The sequence below is a fragment of the Macaca nemestrina genome, chromosome 9 (assembly GCF_043159975.1).
Source record: "Macaca nemestrina isolate mMacNem1 chromosome 9, mMacNem.hap1, whole genome shotgun sequence".
NCBI lineage: Eukaryota > Metazoa > Chordata > Mammalia > Primates > Cercopithecidae > Macaca > Macaca nemestrina.
Genome location: NC_092133.1, coordinates 50,016,070 through 50,030,180, shown reverse-complemented (window position 1 = coordinate 50,030,180; position 14,111 = coordinate 50,016,070). Strand labels below are relative to the sequence as shown.

Below are 14,111 nucleotides of genomic sequence, written 5' to 3'. Positions count from 1 at the left end.
GGTGGGGACCTGGAGAACTTTTCTGTCTAGCTAAAGGATTGTAAATACACCAATTAGCGCTCTGCATCTAGCTAAAGGTTTGTAAATGCAACAATCAGCACTCTGTAAAATGGACCAATCAGCATTCTGTAAAATGGACCAATCAGTGCTCTGTAAAATGGACCAATCAGCAGGATGTGGGTGGGGTCAAATAAGGGAATAAAAGCTGGCCACCAGCGCCAGCAGTGACAACCTGCTCTGATCAGCTTTCACTGTGCGGAAGCATTGTTCTTTCGCTCTTTGCAATAAATCTTGCTGCTGCTCACTCTCCACACTACCTTTATGAGCTGTAACACTTACCTTGAAGGTCTGCACCTTCACTCTTGAAGCCAGCAAGACCACGAAGCCACCACGAGGAATGAACAACTCTGGATTTGCCACCTTGAAGAGCTGTAACACTCACTGAGAAGGTCTGCAGCTTCGCTCCTGAACTCAAGTGAGACCATGAACCCACCAGAGGGAAGAAACTCCAGACACATCTGAACATCAGAAGGAACAAACCCCGGACACACCATTTTTAAGAACTGTAACACTCACCATGAGGGTCTGCGGCTTCATTCTTGAAGTCAGCGAGACCAAGAACCCACTGGAAGGAACCTATTCTGGACACAAAAGCATGCCCTTTGCAGCAACATTGATGCAACTGGAAACAATTATTCCAAGTGAATTAATGCAGGAACAGAAAACAAAATACTGCATTTCACTTATAAGTGGGAGCTAAACATTGGGTACACATGAACATAAAGATGGGAACAGTAGATACCGGAGACTGTTAGAGGAGTTGGGGGAAGGAGGGGAGCAAAGGCTGAAAAACTACCTATCGAGTACTATGCTACCTCAATAACAGGACCAATTGTACCCCAAACCTCAGCATTATGAAACATACCATGTAACAGACTTGCACATGTATCCCAGAACCTAAAATAAAAGTTGAAATTAAAAAAAATAGTGAGAAAAAGGGCAGAGGCACCTGTGGTCTCCATCACTTGAAAGTTGTGAAGATCTAAACGAATTAGCAAAATAGAAGAATGAAGAGTGGTTACTAAGGCAGCCAGTAGTGTGGAATATGATATTCTATAACCCACACAAAGAGTGTTCCAGAAAAGATAGAGTGATTAACTATCAAAACTTTAGACAGTTTTCATATAAACAAGGACTGCAAAATGTTATATTTCACAAATAAATAGAAATAAAACATATGAGCATGATGACAAGTGATAGTAAAAATTTGTAAAATTTTTAATTGCTAATATTTTAGACAATTTTTAAATTTCTCTTACAAACATCTTATATAAATATATTATTACTTAGTTGTATGATACTAATCTTTAAAGTTAAATATATTTTATTTAATGGAAAACAAAAAGCCCTCAGAGATTTGTTTTAAGTTGTGTTTAATTTCTGGCTGGGTGCGGTGGTTCATGCCTATAATCCCAGCACTTCGGGAGGCCAAGGTGGGTGGATCACTTGAGCTCAGTAGTTTGAGACCAGCCTGGGCAACATGGTGAAACCCTGTCTCTTCTAAAAATGCAAAAATTATCCAAGCATGGTGCGTGCCTGTAATCTCAGCTACTTGGTAGGCTGAGGAACGAGAATCATTTGAGCCTGCAAGGCGGAGGTTGCAGTGAGCCGAGATCACGCCACTACCTTCCAGCCCGGACGACAGAATGAGACTCTGTCTCAAGAAAAATAAAGTAAAATAAACAAATAAACATATAAATTGTGATTAAATTAAGTTGTTATATTTATATTGGCAAAGTTTTTAGCTCACCTTGATTTATTAAGCTTTCTGTAATAGCGTGCTCCTACTTTGAATATTTTATTTGTAAACTATATGTATCCTTCTGTAGGATCCTGACTATGTTACTTATTTGAAAATTCCAGAAAAAGTATCAAAGAATGTTTGGGAAATGAAAGCTGGAACTAAGAAGGATTGTTATACAGCCACTCATCAGTCTTTTAAAAACATGGTTATCTGAAGTAGCACTTACACTGATACACGGGCTTGACTCCATCTATAGAAATAGCTGACATGGTTAATGAGAAGGTTTCCAAAATCTGTCCTGCTATGCTTTTCACATGTCCTCAGTTTTCATTAAAAAATTAAAGAAGAAATGTATTGTATTTATTCTTCAAAAGACTCCAAGAAGCAGAAAAATTGGGAACTCGATTTTGGCCACCGTTGTCTTCTGCGAAGAGAATCCTTGCAGGTAGTTTTCATCATTTTTCTATTAAATTGGTGTTTATCTCTTGCTTAATACTTTCCTCATTTTTTTTTTCCTTTGATAATCCCTCTTCATGGTGACTAGGCAAATAGAGTCCTCAAATTGTTTAAATGCAGCTTCCCTTTTAATGTGATACTACATACATATTACAATACTACTTTCTAACTTTTGGTAAATCATTTTGAATCAAAGTCTATTTTATAGTCTTCTTTTGATATTTTACATTGTCTGAAATGGCTACATATATTTTACCTCATGATATTAAAATATCTGTGCTAAGGAAGAGATTTTAATTAAGCCAGTTGAACTAAAAAATAAAATTAAATTGATTCCATTATTTGAATAATAAAATTAAATAGAGAACTAAAGTATTTGGTTTCCCTAGTGCATCACATAAAAAAATAAGACAATTTGTTTCATTTCATTTTTTTTTCTTTTTGAATGCAGAGTTAATACATTTGCAAAACTATGATAAATTTTAAAAAGGCATACAGAAAACATATAATGGCAAGAAAACAATGCCTAAGGTAATTCAAAAATAATTAGAAATATCTCTCCTAATAAAGAGAGGCTCAGGTGAAAACACTGGTCTTTATAGGAGCTATATTGCCCTGAAGAAAAGAAGCCACTATGTTCTTTCACTGCTGAAGACAGAATGAGATTTGGTTTCAAGAAATATTTAGATATGAGGAAGAGCCTTTCTAATTGGCAAAGTCCTTAAATGCTTCTGTGGGTTTCTTACAATGGTTGTGATTTTTTTTTTCTAAAAATGTTTTAAAAATCTATTTAAATGCTGTGGTCTAGTGGTAATAGTGTGTGAATACAGAGAAATAACTAATGACTTCAAGATTTTTTCTGAACCTAAATAGAGAACACTATATTTGGTTGATGAGAGTATGGAACCAAAGAAGTAATTTACTGATCATTTATAAACCACACAACAGCCTCATTTCAGTAAAAACTTTAAGAAAGTAATTCTGTATACTGCTTTTAGGGTTCATAGTAAAGCAATTTTATAACAGTTTCAAAATGATATAGAAAATAAATCTATTGCAGGAGTAACACAATTTTTTTTTTTTTTTTTTTTTTTTTTTTTTTTTTTTGAGACGGAGTCTCACGCTGTTGCCCAGGCTGTAACACAATTTTAAATATTGATTTGTTTGTAAAAAGATAGCTTTAATCATTATTCATGGTCCAAAAAATTTCTCTTGACATATATACAGCTATACATAGAGAGATACAGTATAATATGCATACTATATTATCATGAATGAAGTAGAAGTTAATATTTAAAAATTTTCATCTTGATTTTAAATGTTTTCTATACTTTACTTTTAAAAATAAATATGATTATTTGAAGTATTTCATTGGTTAAATATTAAACTTATGGGGACTATATAAAGGAGAGATCTGTCTATTCCTAATACAATTTAAAATAAAAGCAAATATTTGGTAGTTTAATGTTTATCTAGACCAGGTGCAGTGATTTACACCTGTAATCCTAATACTTTGGGAGGGCAAATTGAAAGGAACACTTGAGGCCAGGAGTTCTAGACCAACCTGGGCAACATAAAGGAACCCCCATCTCTACAAATAATTTAAAATAATTCATTCAGCATGATGGCATGCACCTGTAGTTCCAGCTATTTATTAATCTGCTCTCACATGGCTATGAAGAACTGTCCAAGACTGGGTAGTTTATAAAGGAAAGAAGTTTAATTGACTCACAGTTCCAGAGGGCTGGGGAGGCCTCAGGAAACTTACAATCATGGTGGAAGTGGAAGCAAACACATCCTTCTTCACATGGCAGCAGCAAGGAGAAGTGCCAAGCAAAAAGGAGGAAAGTCCTTTACAGAACCATCAGATTTTGTGAGAACTCACTCATTGTCACAAGAACACCATGAGGGTACCCTCATGTTCAAGTTACCTACCACCAGCTCCCTCCAACAACACGTGGGGACTATGAGAACTACAATTCAAGATGAAATCTGGATGGGGACAAAGCCAAACCATATCAAGCCTCTTGGGAGGCTGAGGCAGAAAGATTGCGTGAGCCCAGGAGTTCAAGGCTGCAGTGAGCTATAATCGTGCCACTGCACATCAACCTGGGTGACAGCACAAGATCCTGTCTTTAAAATATATATATACATATATATGAATGATAACTGAAATATTTGTCACATATATCGTAATTATTAAGATATATAATTCATAAACTCATTTACTATGTTATTTTAGTTTTTAAAACATATCCAATAAGAGTGAGTTTTATACATTAGAATACATTGATCATATCTAGTATATTTTAGTGGAATCAAGTGTTAAAGGATATTTAAAAAATACTAATTATTAGTAATTTTAAGTGATCAACTTTATAACTTTTTTATAGAGTACTTGAAATTCTGGGTTTCAAAATGAGAGGTTTTTCCAAGATTAAAGCCACAGCTATTTTTATGATTTATTAAAACAATGAATTTGACTTGATTCATGTTGTAAATTTCCCAGAAATAATGTTAGTACTAGAGCTGTTTCCCAAAGCTAATTACCTTTACCTATTATACAGTGTAATTATACAACTATTTTAAAAAGACTTTGGAAACAAGTAAAGAAAGAAAAGGAGGGAGGAAGGGAAAGCAAAAAGAAGCAAAGAAGAGAAGGAAGATAGTAGGAAAGGACAGAGAGAGAAAAAAATTTTAAAATATTTTCAAATGAAATTCTACATCATTTTAGTTATTTAGTTATCATAATATGTGATATCAAATAAAATGTGGTACTTTGATAACATGGGTGATAAAAGAATCAAAATGTTTCTTGTAGGCTAACTGAATCCTATCAGGGCCACACTTTCATGATGGTGTGGTAACCTATAGAATAATAGCAATCTTAGAATAAAAAGTTTATTGATATAGTCACTATGTAACATGTATGTTCATATTTATATACATAAGTCGTATCTGTAAAAATCATTTAGGAAGTTCTAAGATTTTCTGGATAGCAAACTATTTTAATCATATGTTCATATTTATATACATACAATCTTATCTGTAAAAATCATCCAGGAAGTTCTAAGATGTTCTGGATAGGAAACTATTTTAGGCATCTGAGAGATAATATTCCATAATACCAGCATGTTTTCTTTTTCATTTTATCAATTACAGACATAATTCCATATGCATTACAAATATGTTGGCTTTATTAAAAAGAAGATTTTAAGTATAATTAACTTATTTTATGTTTTCGAGAGCCAATCTGTGATTGTCATAAGTAATTTTAGTCACTGTACTACAGACTGAATGGGTCCTCATGCTAGCAAAAACTCTAAAAATTTGTTCTTGAAACAGTGGGTGCTATAATTATGTTTTTTCATCATTAACCTCCTGTTCTGGAGGTGACTTGGATTATGTGCTGCATAACCTCTTAGAAAGTGTTCTAAGGCAAGATTTACTAGGGCATCAAATTCTATAGTATCTTTGCCAAGTAATTTTGCTCAATTGTGTTGCCGCCTTATTTTCCTGGTAAAGGACTATTGCCTTTAAGATAGTATTGAAAAAATGTTAAGTTGATTTGATGTTAAAAACCTCTGTTTTAGTGTGAACCAAGTTTCTTCGAGAAATAACTTTGCCATTTTCCAGCTAAGGAAATTTCAGAAAATAATTCTTAAAGCCTAGATTTTATTATTTTAAAAATACAGGTAGTAGGGCTGGGCATGGTGGCTCACACCTGTAATCCCAGCCCTTTGGGAGGCCAAGGTGGGCAGATCACAAGGTCAGGAGTTCAAGACCAGGCTGGCCAACATAGTGAAACCCGTCTCTACTAAAAATAGAAGAAATTATCAGGGCATGGTGGCGGTCTCCGGTAGTCCCAGCTACCTGGGAGGCTGAGGCAGAAGAATCACTTGAACCCAAGAGGTGGAGGTTGCAGTGAGCAGAGATCGCACAATTGCACTCCAGGATGGGCGAGAGTACAAGACTCTGTCTCAAAAAAAAAAAAAAAAAAAAAAAATGTAGGTACTATTGATACCAACTTCTGAACTTATCATAAGTATGAAAATGCATGTAATACATACAGTCTGATACATAGTGAAACACTCAAACTGATAGCTAACAACTCTTGTTATTATCATTATTATTAAAATGCAAGCAAAGTTGCTGACATTGCATGACACTATGCCCCAAGTCCTACGATGTGTTCTGTTAAACCCCCGCTCTTTCTCAGGCAAGTCATACACAAGGTTAGCCATTGTGTATGATTATAATAAGTCTGATTATGTCCAAATAGGCAAAAGTTTTTCTTAAAAAAATGCCCTTGTTTCTATACATCTTCAGTGGGTGAACTGACCATCCACCACTAGGTGAAATCAGTGGTTTATATAAAAATATTATCCCAGAACTGACAGTTCCCTAACATGCTTTCAAGGTGTATTCAATGTTTTCTATTTCCCAAACCTTGAAATATATGAATACTTTAGATATCAGTTGAACTGTCTGGGCACCCTTGATATGTGGTTATCCATTCACCTATTTATGCATTCAGTCAAATACTCCTTGAATATATATATGGTTCAGGTAATATTCAAGGTACTCAGCTAGAGTCCCTACCCTAATGAAGCTTGTATTCTTATGTGGGAGACAAATAGTAAACAAGTAAATACATAAAATATATGCTATAATTTCAGACAGTGTTGCTGAAGAAAGATAATTTAGTGGGAGTATTAGAGAACACCTGGAGAAGAGGAGGGTAAATGTATTAACCAACAATTTGTGAGATGAGTATATTGTATTGCTACCTTATTTTCCTGGTAAGGGACTATTGCCTTGGCAAAGCCAAGGAGGCAGGAATAAGGAAAATGTGTGAAAGAGAAATGAGCAAGGTGAAATCAGATGAGCAGGCAAAAATTAAATGTTTTTAGGATCAGATTGCCCATACTAACAACTTTGTATTTATTTTGTGTGTGTGTGTGATGCAAAATCATTGGAGGGGTTTAAGCAGGAGTCATGAGATAATTGTAATAGAATTGAAGCAGAAAGTCAATTAAGATACTACTGCAGAAAATACAGAGGATATGAGTAGACATTAGGGCATATATTCATTGAGGTACTGGCAGGATGTGATGATTATTTGGCTATGGCTCTTAAGAGAAAGGATCAATGATTAACCCTAGGCTTTCAAATAGAACACCTTAGTAAAAGGTAGAGCCATTATCTATAGTAGAAGAGTTATAAATTTGGGAGATGAAATCATTCTGGTTTTGAATATGTTTATTTGAAAATAGCATATCTGCAGACAATTATATGTCCAAGTTTGGACTTAAAAGGTTCAGAGTTTAGCCAGATATTAAAATTTGGTATTCATGAACAAATAGAGGATATTTGAAGCTATTGGACTGGGAGAGGTTCCAGGGGCCAAGAGTAGAAGTAGAAAATATAGAAGTTCTTGTAACAGAGCCTTGGAAAACTCCAGCATTTAGTAGCCAGAAAGAGTGAGAACAAGCAAAGAGTCTGAGACAGAGCACCAGATGGGAAGGAGAAAAGGCAGAAGAGTGGAAAAATGTTAAACAAAGAATGTATTCAAGGAGACAGTGATCAGTGGTGATGTGTAGTATATGAAAGGACTGAACTTACAGAAAATAAGGAATTATACAAATACTGAAGATTCACATACTTATCTCATAGCCCAACTGTAATTCATGAACCAACATGAGCAACAGATTATTTTCAAGGACAGTCATGAAGAAAATGGCAATATAAAAAACAACGTTCTCCAAACTGTTTTTACACCAAAGTGTCAAGTCCAGGCAAATCAACACCCTGTGGGGATAATGTTCTTGCTTTTTCTGCATCAGAATAATGCCAAATAGAAGTGTTTCTTTCTCTGAAGAAGTTAATATTGTAATTTAGTGTTTAGGTTTGAAGTCAAACTTTACCACATACTAGTTCTCTGCTCAAGATATTTATTTGACTTCTAGTTCTTAAGATATTCACGAGGCCTAAGCACTGTAAATGTTATAATGCTCACCTCAGTGTCACCCTATGTAGTTCCAAATTAAACCAATCTAAAACCTAATATAAGTGAGGACAGCCAGCAAAGTTTTAACTCTTCCTTTATCATCCCTTTGATTCTTTTAATATCTTACCAAATTTTAATTCAAATTTTAATTGTTTTCTTTAAAAGTGAAATACTTTGGTGTTCCAACTTATCTTGCCTATACCTGGAATATTTCAGCATTCTTTAACTTATTGTAAGCCACAAGTTCATTAGCTCTAACATGGGTAACAGAGTACACATACATCATCTTTACTATGGTTGCGGCACATGGTAAGCATCTAGCAATTGTTAGTGATCGTTAACTTACCCATTATTACTATCATCTTCATTATTAATGTAATTTAAAGGATCGAGCATTAATTTAATGATGTATAGAAATACCTAGCATTGTAATCAACACAGTGTAGATGGTAAATAATTTTTGTTTTTTAAACTTTCATGCCTATTCCTGCACTTTACCACAGTCCTCTCAAATTAGCCAAGCATGGTAGCACACACCTGTATTCCTAGCTACTTGGGAGGCTAGAGTGGGATAGGAACACTTGAAACTGGAAGTTTTGAGGTTACAGGAAACTATGGTGATGCCACTGCAGTTCAACCTGGGCAGCAAAGAACGACCCTGTCTCTGAATTTAAAAAAGGACATATTGGTTGTCTTGAGTGGCAGATGTAATTCACATAATTAAAGGAAAGTGGTAGAGAAGATGCCCAAACCAACCATTAATTTTTCCCTCATATAAATCATTTTAAAATAACCTGTAGTAGAGATACTTCATTGATTCAGATTGAGTTATCATGAAGAAATAATGATCTGGCTACATTTCAATCCTGAAAGAATGAAATTATGGAAATACGATTTTCACTTCTGAAAGACCATGAATTTTAAAAATCCATTTAATGTTATGATTACACTTTGTTTTAACTTGGTGACAGCAAATTAACAATTAATAATTTTATTTTAGGGATTACCTGCAAGTCGTGTGAGGTATAGAGTAGATGATGTCCAGTTTCCTTACCCTGCCAGTATTTTTGATGTGGAAGAAGATTCTGGAAGAGTGATAACACGAGTCAATCTTAATGAAGAACCTACAACAATTTTTAAGGTCAGTGTCTCTTTTCATTATGTAGTCTATTTGATGTTTAATTTTTGATAGAGAATTTGGCTTAACAGATGACAGCACATTTTTTTATTTCAATTTTTCTCCTTTCTAATTTTTTTAAATTACAATTTTTTTTTTTTTTCTTAGAAACTTCCAAAATAGTAAAAAGAAAACCTCTTGGTATCTCACATCTTGGAGACAGCCAGAATTTGCAATTTTGATCTCTATCCTCATGATGACATTTCATACAAATACAAATATGTAAATATATGTTTTCAAATCACATAGTCTTATACATACTGCTTTTTAAATTCAATATTATATTGTCTATGCCAATAAATGACATTAATGCTGTTATTTTAGTGGTTTCATAGTATTTTACTATATGAGTATAACATGGTATTTTTCTTTTTAATATAATATTGAGTTGCTTTGCAATTAGACTGTTTCCATTTTTTGTTACAATAAATGCTATCCTGTAGCTATGTGTATGAATATCATTTTTCCCTTACTCATTTTTTTCTTAAGATAAGTACTCTTGATATATTATAATTCTAGAAAACTTGAAAAAAAATACCCCTTTCTATGCATTCTTTATCTTTCCTGAGAGTATCCATTTTCCTAATACCACTCAACAGTTGGATGTTGTTATGTTAATCTTTGCATATATCTAAGAAAATATCTATATCTATTTGATTTTTGTCAAATTTTACTTTTCTTCAAAAACTAATGAAACAGAACATATTCACACTTTTGTTTTTTACATATTTAAAAATATATTTGACAAAATAATGCCTGTCTCTACCTGGCAAGGTATTAAAAACATATTTTGCATTACCATAAGTAGACAATTTTATTAAGTGTTTGAACATTTCCATTTATAATAGTTACTTAGAATAATTTTTGTTACTGTGAATAAAGCGTTTGACTCTATAGTAGGGAAATAGCTTTATCAGTTAACCACGTAAGTATCAGTGAGCACTGTGTCGCTCATGATTTTACCACTGTTTGGAACAGCTGATCAGTTTGTAAATTAGCATTAACCCAAAGGTCACTTATGGCTCTCAGGATGAGATCCTGAGATCCAGGATGGTTCTGTGATCTAGGTTGAATTAGTTTACATTATCAACCTGCAGATTCCAAAATAATTTATATTTCAGAGGACCACATAGTTTTGAAAGTATTTAACATATCTTAAAGTAAACATAGAATTGCTTTGATGTAATATAGGTTATTGAAGAAAATCAATTATAAACCCTATTGCAGTGATAAATAATATCAGACATCACACCTCAATGCTTAAGCTTTTTCTTAATTTTCATCATTTGAACAATTTCTGCTATGCCAAATGAACTTGGCCTAATAATTTGTTTTTAAGAGATAGTATACCAAAGAATGTTAAACTACAAAGGTTTCCAATTTTATCTTCTAAAGTATTTCTGCCCTATAATCTCGAAAACAACTAATTCACTAGGAAAATTAATTTCTTTTTTGAGCAAGCTAATTAGCTTTTTATGTGACGGAATTTAACACTTTTTAAATAAGTGTATTTGTGCTATAAAATCATGTGTATTTACTGTAGGCCCCAGTGGAATTATGGAAATGAGTTTTTAATTGGAGAGATATCGTATAATATACTTGTTTTAGTGGTAGTTGTTTTTTAATCATAGAGTTAGTTACTTCTTTGAGGATTCGAGGATTCTCATCTGGCAAGTGAAAATAATAACATTTATCTGGCTGGATTATTGTAAAGATTAAGTGAGAACGTAGTATATTCTAGCATAGCGTCTGCCACCTGGTAGGCAGTGAAGAAATTGCTCCCCCATCTGAAACCAGGGAATCCAATAATTAAAAACCTACATATAAAAATTATGCTGTTATGTTGTTCTTATTTATAATCTTTAAAATGAATTTTTATTGCTTTTTAAGTTGGTGGTGGTTGCTTTTGATGATGGGGAGCCTGTGATGTCCAGCAGTGCCACAGTGAAGATTCTTGTCTTACATCCTGGTGAGATCCCACGCTTCACACAGGAGGAATATAGGTATTGATTTCTGTCTGATTTTGAAATACATAAAATGTTTAAGGCATTTTTGAAAGGAGTCTCTCAAAATTGATGTAATACGAATTTATGAGTAGACTTCCAATTTTGGTTTTGGCATTTCTAAATTAACATATATTTTAAATTTTTAAAAATAGTTAATATGACAATTTAGTATAAAATATGTTTTAGTAATGGTTTAATGAATAATGGATACTTTAAAAAATTGATACAAACTTATTAAAATACAACATTATATTTTGGGGATTCAATTCTGATTAATGATCTGAATGGTTAGAAATAGACCTTTAGTTTCTCATTATTGCCAGGTAGAAAATTTCATTCAATTTCCAATTTTGGCATGTAATCTGCAATGATATTTTCCATCTAATCAGTGTGTATGTGTGCATGTGTGTGCGTTTGTGTGTGTACATAATGTGTGTATATATATAGTGTGTACATATATATAAATGTAGTGTGTGTATTTATATATATACTGTGATACTACGTGTATACATAAATTTATATATAAATATACTGTATATATATACACACTATATACACACATATAATACATATACATTTATATATATAAAATATGCATTTATGCCAATATTATATATTATAGTTTATGGTTTGTATATATACTGTATTAGTCACCTGACACAGCCATAACAAAATACCACAAACTGGGTGGCTTAAACAACAGAAAATTATTTTCTATTTTTCTTTTTTTTTTTTGAGATGGAGTGTCTCGCTCTGTTGCCCCAGAGTGGAGTTCAGTGACATAATCTCAGCTCACTGCAAGCTCCACCTCCCGGGTTCATGCCATTCTCCTCCCTCAGCTTCCCAAGTAGCTGGGACTACAGGCGCCCACCACCCCGCCTGACAATTTTTTTGTATTTTTAGCAGAGGTGGGGTTTCACCGCATTAGCCAGGATGATCTTGATCTCCTGACCTCCTGATCTGCCCGCCTCGGCCTGCCGAAGTGCTGGGATTACAGGCATGAGCCACCACGCCTGGCCACAACAGAAAGTTAATTTCTTATTGTTCTCGTAGCTGACAATCCAAGTTTAAGACCAGGGTGTCCACACGGTCAGGTTCAGGGTCTCTTCTGGTCTTACAGGCAGCTGCCTTTTTGCCATATCCTTACTGGAGAGAGAGAGAAAGCAAGCTCTCTGGTATCTCTGGAAACAAATAACTGTATGAAAAATATAATACACTGTGAGAACACAGTGGTGAAAATAAGATCACAGTATTGAGGAAGCAGCCTAAGGGACACTTAACTATGTTTGAACATGATTAACATAGTTTTAAGTTGTATCTTGAAGGAAATGTAGAGTTTAATCAATCCAAAAAGATATAGACAGAAGTTCCACACTGAATAATCAGCATATGCAGAAATATAAATAAGGGGTGTGGGAGTCTACATTTAATTCCAGAATATTTTGGTAGTTTAGTCTATCCAAAGAAAAATTGAAAGTTGGATGATGATAATAATTGAGGATAATTAAAAATGAATATCTCAGATAATGGAGAACTTGATCATGTTCTAGGATGATTTTAGTGTTTTACAATTTCTTAGATTGAACTAATAATTTTAAGCTACAGGAGGAGCTAAGGTACTGAGGATTAAGGTAGGTGAGGGACACATCTGCAAACACTTAACACACTGAACCAAGCAGTTTTATCCTTTCATACAAATCTGCCTTTAGAAGAATCTACACAAAAGTAAATTGTGTAATATAATTACCAGAAAATCCTCTATAGCATGTATGTAAATCATTGAGATGTAAACCATATGTAAAACAAATAAGAATTCTTGTTTAATTGTTTTAAAAGATTATTCTCACCCATATGTACATTATTATCTATTAGTTTCCTTTTTTCTGAAATAGTAACCTGTGCTTCCAATCCTTTGGATTGGATTCCAATTCCTTGCTATGGGATACAATAGTCCCCTCCTTATCCACAGTATCATTTTTCACAGTTTGTTGCCCAAAGTCAACTGTGGTCAGAAAATATTAAGTGGAAAATTCCAGAAATAAGCAATTCATAAGTTTTAAATTGTATGCCATTCTGAGTAGCGTGATGAAATCTTATGCTGTCCTGTGCCACCCTGCCCTGGAGCAGAATCATTCTTTTGTCCATTGTATCCAGGCTGCCCATCAGTCACTTAGTAAGTCTGGTTTATCAGATTGAAAACAAACAAACAAAAAAAGAAACACATAGTAAATACAGGCTTTGTTGTCATCTGAAGTTCCAGGCCTCTAGTGGGGGTCTTGGAGTATATCCCCCATAAATAAAGGGGGACTCCTGTGCACAGTTTTCTGTTTTTGAAGAACTTCTCTGAATGTGTTAATTTTGAAGTTCTCAAGAACAGGACGGATATAAACTCACTATGTTTCTCACTAAATTATCTAGATCAGGTATTCTCAAAAAAAATACTTACTCTTCTAAGTGAATCCAAAAAAACGCTCACAGTTTTAACTTAAAATTCCCATCTGTGTTCTTCAAAGTCCCTTGCGGCAAGTCTAATTACCTTTGGAAACTCCAAGAGAAGAAGAAAGTGATAAAATGCTTAAACTTCCTCTTTAAATAAACTTAAGTGGTGTACTGTTTCTGTAGGTTTTCATTTAGAACTCATTTCCTTGTTAATAGAAA

The 14,111-nt window shown here is 33.8% G+C and overlaps 1 protein-coding gene across 11 annotated transcripts in view; it reads left to right on the top strand.

Annotated features, from left to right (window-relative positions):
- Nucleotides 1–14,111, top strand: part of LOC105496640 (protocadherin related 15) — a 1,825,405-nt gene that overhangs the window by 1,661,973 nt on the left and 149,321 nt on the right. For all 11 annotated transcript variants that reach the window (XM_071069550.1, XM_071069551.1, XM_024797557.2 and 8 more), the window contains 2 exons: nt 9,271–9,411; nt 11,338–11,450. In XM_071069550.1, the coding sequence (XP_070925651.1) occupies nt 9,271–9,411; nt 11,338–11,450 (254 nt within the window). The remainder of the gene's footprint in view (nt 1–9,270; nt 9,412–11,337; nt 11,451–14,111) is intronic.